Consider the following 13,933-nt stretch of genomic DNA (forward strand, 5'->3'; position numbering starts at 1 on the left):
GAGGGCTTCAAGGGTCATAGGCAGCTTCCATATGCACATTGGATCACATTCCTGATGCTTAAGGCTGTGCAAATTAGGACCTCAGAGATGGTTGCCGAGTACAGAGGTGCCACCACAGAGTTTCTAGCTTATAACATGGCACAGAGGATCAGGCATAGCACACCATAGGCACCCACTCAACCTAGCCATCGTCCAGATGTTCCAGAGTCAGCAGCTTAGCAGGATGAGATTATCAAAGGCATAGCCGCTACTGAGGAGGAGTAGCTTAAGGCACAGCAGGAGGTGATAGAGTCTAGTGACAGTTCGGATGATGACTATCTGCCGATTCCTCATATGCCTCCATGCAGACATGATGCAGAGGCCGGCAACTCCAGCTCAGCTCCACCTACACCGCAGACGGACCCCGCTTTGATTGCTATTCTTGAGCGGATGCAGCAGGATCAGGCACGATAGGATCAGGAGACCGCTGCCAACTTTGCACAGTTTTAGGCTTGTCAGGACGAGTTCCAGCGACAGCAGCAGGTCCTCCAGCAACAGCAGCAGCAGATACATCAGCAGTAGTTACTTATGTAGCAGCAGCTTATGGGATTTATGCAGCATGTAGTAACAGCACTTGGGGCCCCACAGCCATAGCTTTCGCCCCAGCTTGCTCAGCCTGCCACCACTACGACAACTCCAGCAGTACAGTCCAGTGGGCTTCAGAGTCAGGGATAGCCTCTAGCTCTATTTGCTTCTCCCATAGTTTAGGTGTCCCAGTGGTTATCCTCGCCAGTGGTAGCCCCACAGTTCACTCCATATCTGATGGGCTTCACACTGGATCAGTCACCCTCGCTTTTTGTGCCTGACATGTCAGTCTCTAGGAGTCTTAGAGCATCCTTCAGCGAGTTGATAGGCATGCCTACACCACCACATATGCATGCCACCGGTCCTTCTATAGCAGCTCCAGTTGTCATGACTACTCAGAGGCTCCCGTCGTCTGTCGCATCTTTAGATCCTATGATAGACGTACCAGCAGCATCATAGGCAGCACCTACCTCAGCTCAGACATAGACCACTTCAGCGACGCTTCCAGCCATAGAGGGTCAGTCAGTATAGAGCTCAGGGTCAGATGATGATGGCGCCCAGTTCTAGCTTGCCCCTCGTACCTCAGCGCCCGGCTTGTTCGCTGCAGCCCCACCGATCGACCCTTAGGTTTTGGTGTTTGACGCCAAAGGGGGAGAGGATTCGAGTATGTAGACTCAGAGGGAGCGACGTTTAGGGGGAGCCTAATTAGCTATTAGTCTATTATATACATTTGGAGTCTTATTTGTGTGATACACTATTACGTTTATGCATTCGTGTGTTTACCTTCATGCATATTATTATATCTATGTGATAGTGATATCTACGTGATTGTGTTATATGACATGTGTGCTCTCTACTTTGAATTCCTTTATATGTCATATCATTTGTGTTATGCTCATTTGCCTTTGCTTCCACGTTTATACTCCGATGCAAATGAGCTTTATTATTTGTACTCATGCTTATTGAATATCCTTTGAGTACATCGCATTGGCTTGGGTCATATAAGCTTGCCTAACTCTTTTATTCTTATTTACAAAAGCTTATATGAACCAAGCCCGTCAAAAACCTTACTCTTTTACATACTCGAGGTGGTATTGTCATCAATCACCAAAAAGGGGGAGATTAAAAGCATCTAGGCCCCTAGTTGGATTTCGGTGATTAATGACAATACAAGATTACTATGACTAACGTGTGTTTTACAGAGGCAATTAAGTTAGGTCATGGTAATGGAGATCGATTGGGCAATCGAGGTGGTCATGCCCCTATGATGGAAATCATTTTGGTTTTCAAAGGATGGACAACAAGGTTAAGGATAACTAGTTCTAAGTGTCGATTGGAATTGGAGAGACACTTAGAGTAGTTTAGGACTTTATTTTTCCTTTGGCCATACTATTAAGGGGGTATGGACAGGTAGCTTGACCTAGGTGAGTCTAGTGAGTTATGTGTGGTGCACACTTGTTAAAACTAGCACTAGGTAGCTCCTACATTTGCCTAAGATCCAATGGAGCAAACTTCATTCACATATGATTGAGAGTTGGAAGTGAATGGAGGGTCAAATGCTGACCGGATGCTGGCTCCGGTGCGATCGGACGTTGGCCGCAGGGTCCGATCAGTTCATTTGACCAAGGCGATTGCGTTCGGTGCGACCGGATGCTGGAGAGGTCAAGTGATCGGACGCTGAGAGACAACGTCCGGTCGACTCCAGTAAGGTTCCAGAGAAGGAATTCTGCGACCGGACCCTGAGGGTTCAGTGTCCGATCAAGTACAGTAAGCATCTAGTGAGGGTTTAATGCGACCGGACGCGTCCGGTCAGTGGTGACCAGACCCTGACAGCGTCCGGTCAACACTTAAACACTAGAATGCGGGTTGAACTGACCGGAGCATCCGGTCAACATGATTGGAGCGTCCGGTCACCCCGCAGAAGCTCATAACGGTTGTTTTTAGGCTGCCTTATAAATAGAAGCTCCACTCGTGTGTGGAGTCACTTTTGCTCATTCCAACAGCTGAGAAACACGTTTGTAAGTGCCCAGAAGAGCAAGGTCCTAGTGAGGTGATTGTGATTTAAGAATCCAAGAGAGTAGCCTTATTAGTGAATCAAGAGTAGCAAAGTGTGCATCCATCTTCTCATTAGGCTTCGCGTGGTCAAGTAAGAGTTCGTGCTTGTTACTCTTAGTGATCGCCATCACCTAGACGGCTTGGTGGTGATTGGGAGCTTGGTGATCACCCGGCGAAGCTTGTGGGTGACCCGACTCAAGTTGTGAGCGGCTTTAGATGATTCGCCGCGATGGAGTATCGAAGAATCAACCCGTAGAGAGCACTTGATCCTTGGGCAGATCAAGGGGGAGCTACACCCTTGCGCGGGTGCTCCAACGAGGACTAGTGGGGAGTGGCGACTCTCTGATACCTCGGCAAAACATCGCCACGTTCCTCTCTCTCTATTTACTTTGAGCACTTACTTTGAGCATTTACTTTGAGCAATTCAATACTTGTCTTTACATTCATAGAATTGCCATGCTAGAGTAAGTTTGGAACATAGGTTGTAAATTCGTTGTGTGTTAGATTAATAGAAACACTTTTCTAGGCACAAGAGGTTAATTGGGCTAACCGTAGGATTTGATTATTGAAAGAAAATTTAGAATTAGCCCAATTCACCCCCCTCTTGGGCATCTTGATCCTTTCAGCGGCTGCGCCCCTTCCCCTTCCCGGCTTCCCTGTCGTCGAGCCAAGCCGAGCACCTGACGGCCGCGACAACCGAACGGTGAGCACCCTCTCTCTGTTCTAGGCCAAAAGAAAAGGTAAGGCATCATCAAACCATCAATATATTTATCTTGTATTTCAATCAATTTAAGCCTCACATCCGATTTCGATTCTTGCTGGTTATATGTTGAAATTGAGTAGCCTGTGGGTTTACGGTTAGTGTGTTAATTGGGGTTTTCTCTTTTTTATATATGTATTATGTATACATACATTTATGATAGTATGGATCTACAATTTGATTATGCTTGTAAATGATAGGTAATCATGGAGAGGTTTTATAAACGGAAAGCTCAAGACATAGACAGTGCCAACAATAACATAAATTCATGTCTAGATGATCTTAGTTGGGAAGAGGAGATTAAATATGACCTAGGCTTGAGGAAACAAATTGATGCTTACCATCCTAACCATAGAGAAAACGCTAGAAGGAAATATTTAGAGAATGGACCTTGCCAGGCTCGCACATGTAATTTTCCTATTTTAGATATTGGAGACAAGCCGAGAAGATTTATCCCAGAATGGTTTGATGAGGTTGGAAGTTGGCTTGAATATAGTGAGTCAAAGGATAGAGCATATTGCTTCTGTTGTTTCTTATTTAGAGAAAAGAAGGATGCATGATATGAATCATTTGTAGTTAATGGTTGGAATGGTTATCATAGGAAAGGAAGGTTAAAGTCACATGTTGGTGATGTTGGTGGCGTACACTATAATGCAATGAAGAAGTGCGATGATTTGTTACAAAGAAAGCAACACATAGATGTTGCTTACAATCAGATAAGTGAGGCTGCTAAGAAGGCTTATTTTATTCGGTTGAATGGATCCATTGATATTGCTAGGCTGTTGTTGAAGCAAGGATTGCCTTTTCGTGGCCATGATGAGTCAATAGAATCCCACAACAAGGGGAACTTTAAGGAGTTTTATGATTGCTTAGCATAACATGATACGGAGTTACCGAGAGCGGTGAGTACAAATGCTGTAGCTAATAGTAGTTTGCTTGCTCCTGAAATTCAGAGGGACATTGTTGAATGTTTTACAAATGAGATTGTACACTCTATCCTTGAAGAACTTGGGAATGACGTGTTTTGCTTGCTAGTTGATGAGTCAAGAGATGTTTCTTGCAAAGAACAAATGGCTGTGGTCTTGAGGTATGTTGATAAATGTGGGGTCGTGAAAGAGAGGTTTGTTGGCCTTGTACATGTGACTGAAACAACTTCTTCCCACTTGAAGTCATCTATTGATTCTCTACTTGCAAAGTTTAAACTAAGCTTGAAGCCAGTTCGAGGCCAAGGATACGATGGTGCTAGCAATATGCGAGATGAGTTCAATGGCTTGCAATCATTGATCATGAGAGAAAGTAAAATAGCTTATTATGTGCATTGCTTTGGTCACCAACTTCAGTTAGTCATTGTGGCAGTTGTGAGAAAACATAAGGGTGTAAGCAATTTCTTAAACATGATTTCTATCTTATTAAATGTGGTGGGTGGGTCAGCTAAGAGAAGGGATATGATTAGAGATATTAATCATGAACAAGTCAAGAAGGCACTAGGTTGTGGGCAACTTGAGACCGGGACAGGGTTAAATCAAGAGCAATGCCTTCAAAGACCTGGAGATACTTGTTGGAGTTCTCATTATAAAACTCTCAAGAGTTTAGTCAACATGTTTTGTACAATAGTTGAAGTGCTAAAAGTTGTTGAAAAGGATGACAGAGATTGAAAAAATAGAGATCAAGCATCAAATCTTCCGGTATACTTCAAATCTTTTGACTTTGCCTTTTATTTGCATCTCATGTTGACTACCTTAACTGTCACAAATACCTTGTCATTAGCATTGCAACGCAAGGATCAAGACATTATAAATGCCATTGGGTGTGTGAAAGCAACTAGACTCCATTTGGGTGATCTTAGAAGAGATGGGTGTGAGAAATTATTAGATGAAGTGAATGAGTTTTGTGACTTGCATGAAATTGATAGACTGGAAATGGAAGATACATATACTGATCCTCGACAACCTAGGAAAAAATCAAGAATTACAAACAAGCATCACTATGAAGTGGATTGCTTTAATGATGGTATTGATTGGCTAGTTCAAGAGCTTGATAGCCGCTTTAGTGAGACAAGCTCTCAATTGCTTGTTTGCTCGGCCGCTTTCAACCCAAGGGATTCATTTCAGGCTTTCAATGTGGAGGATTTGATGAGCTTAGCAAAACTATATCCTGATGATTTTAGTACTGATGATTTGAGAGACCTTAGCCACTATCTTTGCCTTTACATTGCCGATGTGCGAGAAGATGCTAGATTCTCCAACATAAACACTATTGGTGAGCTCTCTCAAAAAATGGTTGAGACAGGGAAACATCGTTGTTATCCATTGGTCTATCAACTCTTGAAGCTTGTACTAGTATTGTCTGTCGCTACTGCAACAGTTGAGAGATGCTTTTCGGGAATGAAGATTGTCAAAACAACTTTGTCTAATCGCATGGGTGATCAACACTTGAGTCATAGACTTATTTGCTATCTAGAGAAAGAAGAAATGAAGAAAGTGACCAATGAGGCCGTGGTTCGACGTTTCATGACAATGGAAAGAAAAAGGGCGTAAATATGATCTCTGATAGGTAATGCAATGCATCTACTATTAATGAAAAATTCTACAGTTTATTTACTAAATAACTGACCTATCTGTTTTCTTTTCTTTTAGGCTAGTGGGATCTTCATCATGGTCTCTTGGATGGCTGGATCACATATTTTGCTAAATGGGGCATGTTTTGTTCATGATTTTGGGATTCTATCAATGATGACTATACTAAAATGATCAATGTTGTCTTCTTTTTGTTAAATGGTGAGTGTTATGTTTAGATCAAAATCTCATCTCTATCGCTAGAAGTCGAATTTGATATTAAAATATGGTAGTTGCACATTAGTTATGCCATTTTTTATTGAACATCATATCGTTTAGTGTAGTTACGAATTAAGTGGTGCACCCCCATTATTTTGCTCTAGCTTTGGTTATAAGTACACATATGACAACACACTCACATGGACTGGTGTCAGGTGTACAGACACGTATGAGTATGACAAGGCAAACAATCAGCTCATGATGTGTTGACAGTGCTGTGAGCCTGTGGCGGCAGTGAAAGCAAACTGCTGACTTGACATGGGCTTGGTACGCGTCACCTCGAACGGCATTGCTGGCTCGTGCTGCGCCCGCCACGTACGTCGAGCCGTCGAGGCTTGATCGTCAGACGGGCCACCTGGACCTGGACGCGAAAGATGTTGCTCTTCGGGACACAGTGACCCGCGGAACAAGGCCTGCCGGCCGGCCAGCGAGTCCGGCTCCGAGACCGGCGCGCACCGCACCGCGCCCACCGTCCACCGGCGGTTGCCGACGTTCAGGTTCCTCCCCCTCTCCAGTCTCCACGCGCGCGGCCTCGGTACTCCAAAAAACATCGTTGCCGACTAGCTCGTCGGGACGCGTAGTCCGGTTCACGCCGGCCGATCCGCCGGCTGACACACAGAACCCAACGGAACAGCATCCAAAGTCCCAGACACAAAGTACTAGAGTAATCTTGTCAGCACCAGCAGGAGTACACCTAGTAGCTAAACAAGCTCCCTTGATTCCTGGAGGCAGCGCATCTTGTTCGCTGCCGCTGGAGAGGAGCTAGCGAGCTGCTCCATCCATCGCTAATCATGAGTTCATCCCCTTTGGAGGCAAAAGCTACTAGGTCGAGTAGCCACGAAGAGCGGTTGGATTGGAGCCAGCCATTATCGCCCTGTTCTTTTGAGCTAGTTTGACTTATAGTTTATGGCAAAATTATATTGACTGGTTTGGTATGAGAAAAAAATACAGTTTATTGGCTGATAAGTCATGACTTATAAGTCAAATACGACGAAACGAATAGGTTGTATATATATTTTGTCCAATGTTTCGTGCATTATCCTACCCAAAAAAGAAGCAGAAAACACCACACCTACTCTACTCTGCTCTACACTCTACACTCTACACTCTACACTCTACACTCTACACTGCCCCCCGACGTATTTTATTCGCGCAACCACGTCCGGACCACATGGCACGAACGGGAAACCGCGCGCTGCCCATTGTCACGTAGCGCTCCCCGCTTTCGTTCCACTCATTCCACTGCTCAACTCCCAATAAATCACACGGTCACTCTACCGCGGCACCACCATTCCACCACCCATCCCCTCCGGTTTCCACCGCTGGAACTCCGCGTCTCCAAGATCCATTCGGCACGAACCAGTGAGTCAGTGACGACTGCGATGGCGGATGCCGGCAGCAGCGCCGCCGCCGCTTCGGCCACGAGGAGGGGCCCGTCGACGTCGACGTCCTCGCCGGGGTGCCGCGGGGGGTGCGGGTGCGCGCCGGCGCTGGGGCGGCTGGTGCGGAAGCTGCGGCGGCAGAGCAGACTGCTGTGCGCGGCGCGCCACGGCGCCGCGTCGTCGTCGTCGTCGGCCGCGCGGTGCTGCCACCAGTACGACCCGCTCAGCTACTCGCGCAACTTCGACTTCGGCACCGCGCTGGACGGCAACGAGGCCTGCTCCTTCGCCTCCCGCTTCGTGCTCGCCGCCTCCGCCGCGCGGCAGCCGCAGTAGATCAGATTCGTTCCCGCTTCGGGAGCTAGCTAGCTAGCTAGGGGGCTGCAAGAACTGGTGGCGCGTCAGCCATTTGCGGCAGCTGATAGCTAGGTGGTAGTAGAGAGTTTTTAGGCAGGCGCGTGGTGTTCTTGTACAATTAAGCTTGTGTTGTAGCTGGTGAATGTGTTTATATGCTGAGAGGTGGTGAATGGTGATGGTTGTAAGAATTTCCCGCCGGCCCTTGACTCCTCTTCCTTACTGTGGCTGGGACTGGGAGAGGAGGAGGAGGAGGAATCGGCCAAGAGGAAATGTTTTAAGTAATTTCGAAAGATTACACGCTTATTAATGCTGGTTCATCTACATCCCCTCCATCGGCCGGCTCTTGAGTTTTTTCGTGTGTTAAGTTGTTGGAATTTATTTGTTTTACACGATACTTTTGCAGATCCTTCCTTGGCCCTTTTCCGGATTAGCATCCTGGTCACTGGTCAGTGCTAATTGGCAGTGACCTGTTAGTCTACAGGGCAATTTGCTACTCCAGTGACTGACGCAGGGATGCACGACGAGATGGGGCTGCATAAGCAACAGCATGGGTTGGCTGGTGGCGACCGGAATGACGGAAGCTAGCTGCAAGATGGGGGCGAGGCTGGCAACGTTTGATTGCATCCAGTGAGTTGTTGGTGCCAGTACAATTATTGTTCGCTCGCTGTCGCTGCCCCTGCCGCTGCGGACTGACTCGCCGCAGTCACGGTCACCACCGCAGCGCCTGCGCTGCACCACCGTGATTATTGGCATCCAAGAAGACTGCCCGGCGTGCCCCACGAGATGGATGATGCATGCACCGATCAATGGCGAGGCGCGGCACTGCAGCAGCGCAGTCAAGAGTAGTTGGGTGTATGGATGGCGACGGACACATTCAGCCTGCCAGCCCCCTCACGTAGAACAACAAGCAGTCAGCAACGATACGAACCAGCCAACCAAACAGGCTGTACCAGCGGTAGAGGGTTTACAAACACGCAACCATCAGGCAAACCCGATGTCCGCACCCGTGACTAGGGATAAAAACGGATCGGATACGGACGGATATCACCGATATTACATTTGTTTTCATATTTCTGTCTGGAGTCGGATTCGAATACGGACAGTGTCAACTATGTCGGATATGATACGATTGGATATCGACATCATAAATATGCGATTTGAGTATTCGGATACAGATACGGTATCGGATGTTGGATATCCGGACTCAGATACGGACAGATCTCAACCCCTCTAAACGAATTCGGTTTCGAATACGGTCTGAAAAATATCCGTACCATTTTTTCATGCAACATTGTTGCGTGGAGTACTTGCAGATGATGGTAGAACGGAAATTTCAAAAGGTAAGGAGTGAAACAAGATGGCGAATGTGTTAGCCCATTTAGGTAGGCGAAATATTCTGCTAAGCACCTGCTTGTGCCCTTGATCTCGTGAAAGAAGATTGTAATATCTTGCCTGGGTAATATAAGCTCTCTTTTACCCAAAAAAAAAAGAAACTCTTACATGACTTGCACTAAGGTTGGTTTAGTTCCAAAAAATTTTCACCTTAAACTATCGCATCGAATCTTGCGGCACATGCATGGAGTATTAAATATAGATGAAAAAAAAATAATTGCATAGTTTGGTTGGAAATCGCGAGACGAATGTTTTAAGACTAATTAGTCCATGATTAGCCATAAGTGATACAGTAAATACCATGCGCTAATGATGAATTAATTAGGCTTACTAAATTCGTCTCGCAGTTTCCAGACGAACTATATAATTAGTTTTTTTATTAGTATCCAAAAACCCCTTCCAACATCTCCAAAACATCCGATGTGACATCTAAAAATTTTTATTTCACGAACTAAACACACCCTAAGTCTATCTTTGCTGCAGACTTGCAGTCCAGTGGCAGACTCGTCTAATCTGCTGGTTCCATAGTTGGCATACTACCTTTTAGGTTGCGTTTAGTTCCAAAAAAGTTTCTCAAAAAATATTATAGTAGGCATCACATCGAATTTTGCGATATGTGCATGGAGCATAAAATGTAGAAAAAAAAATTAATTACACAGTTTGGTTGGAAATCACGAGACGAACGCTTTGAGCCTAATTAGTCCATGATTGAACATTAATTGTCAAATAAAAATGAAAGTACTACGGTAACCAAATTCTCAAATTTCGCGAACTAAACACGCGGTTATTTGCATCGAGTAATAAGCAAGAACATGGACAGCGACAATAAGGCCAGTCTCAGTGGGGGTTTCATCTCCCAGTTTCTAACACACCCATATTTTGGAAACAGTGCAGAAGAGTTTCAACTCTACTCCCATGAAACTTTTATCTTCTCTCTCTTCATCAAGACAGTGCCATGTCAGCATATTTAATGCCCATAAAACTCTATAAAATCTCCATTGAGACTGGCCTAAGCCCCCTTTAAAAAGGAAACGTATTCAGATCAGCATGCAATAATTGCAAGCCCAAACATTCCAATTCCAAGGAATTGCACGTCGAATTGCACGTCGCGGAGCACACAATGCGGGTCGATCACATGCTTCCTGCCAAACACCCTGTCATTTCTGATTTTCTGCGGGGAAAACTCAATCCAAACATTCAAAATAATGAAGTCAGCGACCTCTAGTTTGATGTAAACGCCCTAAAAAAAAAGGCTTGTTACGTGAAGTCAGAAAAGAACGATGAAACTCATTTGCAATCCACCACTTGTTCAGTCAAGTGCCAGGGAGTGACATGTCCAACTCTCCTGGCACGTTGCCAGTGCAGGAAAGCTAACAATGCATGCTTGCGTTCTTACAAGTAGTTCCACGTCCTCACGAGCTTGGTCGCTGCAAGCTACTGCTACCTAGGCACACAGCACAGAGCGCAGAGCATGGCGCGGCGAGCTGGAGCAGGACTCCGACTCATGGTGCTGCTACTGCTCTTGCCACTGGGCGCACTGGCGGTGGCGGCCGCAGGCACCGACCGGGATGCGCTGCTGGCGTTCAAGGCCGGGCCGTCGGACCCGACGGGCAAGCTCCTGTGGTGGAACGACACGGTGCATTTCTGCCGGTGGCCTGGCGTGAGCTGCACTACTACATAAAGAGTTTGTAGTGGCGGCTTAAGACCATCTGTAGTTGTCTCTATCAAACCGTCTCTACAAATCATATATTTATAGAAGCGATTCCCAAACCATCCCTACAAATCGATTTGTAGGGGTGGTTCAATCTATAACCGTCTCTACTGTACGTTTTCCCGTAAAAAAAATTCAAATTTACAATTCAAATTTGACCAGAACCGTCATGTTTGTTTCCGCGTATTCCCGTGTTCGCGTTGCGAGTGAGCGATTAACGTTTCGAACCACGTTCGCTCAATGTCCCACCGAACGCCCCGCGACCAACGTTCCGAACCGCGTTCGCTAAAAAGTATTATATAAACTACAAGCACAAGAGTCCATACACATTAAATAGACATAATTCACAAGGTTCAAATTCACAAGAGTCCATACACTACAATTACAAGTCCAATTCACAAGAATATATACAATCCATCATTAAATAGACATAATTCACAAGGTAAAATCAATGTCAAATTCCATACACATTGTTATCAACGTCCTAGAGCTAGCCTTTCAGTTTCACGAAGGTGTTGGTACTGAAGATTTCTACCTAAGTCAGACTCTCGGTCATGGTAGGTGCCTTTGACGTGTACAATCTAGTCTAATATGAAGTTACAAAGGTCGCCGACGAGCTCTAAGAGTTGGTCATCCTTGTATGGGTCTCTTTTCATTTCTTTCTCTTATTTCCACTACAAAAGAACAAGTTTCGGTTTAGTATTTCATACCATGTACGAAGTTTTTATACTACGGTTGAAGAGGTTCAAACTTACCCTGAAGGGGTGTCTCTTGTAGGCACTGGTGTTACTCATCATAGAACATACATAGTATCCACAATGTACACTCCCAGGCTTCTGCTTGGGGCACTGTGTGTTTTGCATATGAAAATGTTAAGTAATGCTTTTGACAGCCATGTAATGGAGTACTGAAGAAATAAGTTACACTTATCGTACATAGTGTTTTTATAGCCAGCTTTTCCTTCCTTACTAGATCATGCCTTCCGTGATGTTTAGTGACATAGAACCTAAATGCCATGTTCGAATTATTTTAGCAAATACAACTTGTTAGTATCCAAAAGTGAATGTTACAAGTATATATACAAACATATAAGCTAATGGGAAATGTCGATATGTATACGTCTTGAGAATCGATATGAAGTCTTTGTATGTCACTGGGTCCCTATCTATTGAATCAAAGACCCATGCCATGCTCCTCTCGACATTGATGCCTATACAAATTCAGTGGTTGCTGTATGGATTTAATCATAGAACTAGATAAGCTCTTTTGCATCGAATAAAATATAGCGAACAAAGCTTTAAGTATAGAGTTGAACTTACTCGAAGTTGTATGATAACCATATAGTAGAGTGCTGTTGGAGAATTATAAAATATATCGAAGTTTGAAAGATGAATGTGAGAAGAGGCTACAAGCCCAAACATCGCTTGTGTCATTGGAGAAAATGTATTCCCAGTCACAGGAAGACGTTAGTAGGTCGCAGATAGAGATTGAGAAGCAGAATGGCAAGTTGAATGAGTTGGAGAACTTGTCATCTGAACTTAACAACACCATCCTACTTATAAACACTGAGAAAGATGCTACCCTCCATGAGAACCAGCAGTCCTCAACGAGAATATCGGATCTTGAATCTGAACTCTTGGCCTTGAAAACTGGACTGGAGAATATTGAAGGGAAAGTTCAGATGATATTCTAACATACATGATATTCATTACTATGGCATATTAGGGAAATTACGGTCAGACTGTCGATGTCCTTTCCCCTAATTTTTTTACTGTGGCGTATCATGGAAATTATGGTCAATGTGTATCATAGGTCGTTGATATCCTTTGCCCTAATTCATCTATTTGAAGTATTGGTTTGCCAACAGAAGAAGCATAGGCATGTTGCTGCTTATGATTTATGAAAACTTTTAAAACTATGTTAGCATCACTATAATACTACCAACCAGATGTATTGTGCTTATGGTTATGTAGCGATATTGATGGATACTCTTAGAGACCATCTGTTGAGGTTACCTCATCTTGCTTTCCTTAGCAAGATTTTGGTTTTTGAGTAATCATTAAATGAACTACCTAAGTTAAGATATATGGAGTTGTACACAATTTACTTTTACAGTGTTCCATTTCGTGGTTCATGGACGGTCAATGATTAAGTTTAAGCTATCGGGATCTGTGTACATGATAGATAGTTTGAGATGAACAACCTTCTCTAGATGATATTGGTTAGCTAAACAATCTGGATTTTTGTTCAAGTAACCGTATTGTGAGGCTACTAATCCGGGTGTAATAGATTTGTGCACACGTTAGTTTTGTAGTGTGTCCATTTTGTGGTTCATGGATGGTCTGTACATGATCTACAGTTTGAGATGAACAGATTTCTGTAGATAATATTAACCAATTAACAATCTGGATTATTTCTTTCTTGAACTGTCTTGCATTTCTTAAACAGACATTTTATTTGTATATATGTTCTGCAGCTGAAACAGCCCCAAGACCTTCTAATGTAAGAAGGGACAGCTAAGAGACTGGCTACTAGGAATACCTGCATAAAGCCTACTAGCAAACAAACCATCATCTAACTGAGGAGCCCATGAACCCAAAGATTCGAACGGCTGGCCGTAAATGGGTTCCATTGCTGAGTCTGTCAGATGGCTCTTGATCTACATGGAAAGAGAAATGAAGGATGGCTGGTGTATTCAAAGCGAGAGTGAGAGTAAGTGTGCACTAGTTGTGAGTTTGAGGAAGGTCGAAGACGAGCCACACGCCCACACAAGCACCACGATACACATGGACTTGGACTGCCATGTCATGACATGAGTGGTGGGGCACCAGCAAAGGTTTTTCAGCCCGAAACTCAGCGGAAGCGAGTCTGAGGGACCAAG

At 44.6% G+C, this 13,933-nt stretch overlaps 1 protein-coding gene and 2 pseudogenes across 1 annotated transcript; all 3 read left to right on the plus strand.

Annotated features, from left to right (window-relative positions):
- The first annotated feature begins 3,585 nt into the window (after positions 1–3,585).
- On the plus strand, positions 3,586–5,916 carry LOC136524390 (uncharacterized; annotated as a pseudogene).
- A 1,304-nt stretch (positions 5,917–7,220) lies between these two features.
- LOC136522655 (uncharacterized) lies at positions 7,221–8,271 on the plus strand. The gene has a single exon (XM_066516463.1). The coding sequence runs from the start codon at positions 7,596–7,598 to the stop codon at positions 7,926–7,928; it is 333 nt and encodes a 110-aa protein (XP_066372560.1). The 5' UTR covers positions 7,221–7,595; the 3' UTR covers positions 7,929–8,271.
- A 2,541-nt stretch (positions 8,272–10,812) lies between these two features.
- The window catches only part of LOC136524392 (probable LRR receptor-like serine/threonine-protein kinase At3g47570), a 38,822-nt pseudogene continuing 35,701 nt past the window's right edge, over positions 10,813–13,933 (plus strand).

Source organism: Miscanthus floridulus, chromosome 18 (genome assembly GCF_019320115.1).
Source record: "Miscanthus floridulus cultivar M001 chromosome 18, ASM1932011v1, whole genome shotgun sequence".
Classification (NCBI taxonomy): domain Eukaryota; kingdom Viridiplantae; phylum Streptophyta; class Magnoliopsida; order Poales; family Poaceae; genus Miscanthus; species Miscanthus floridulus.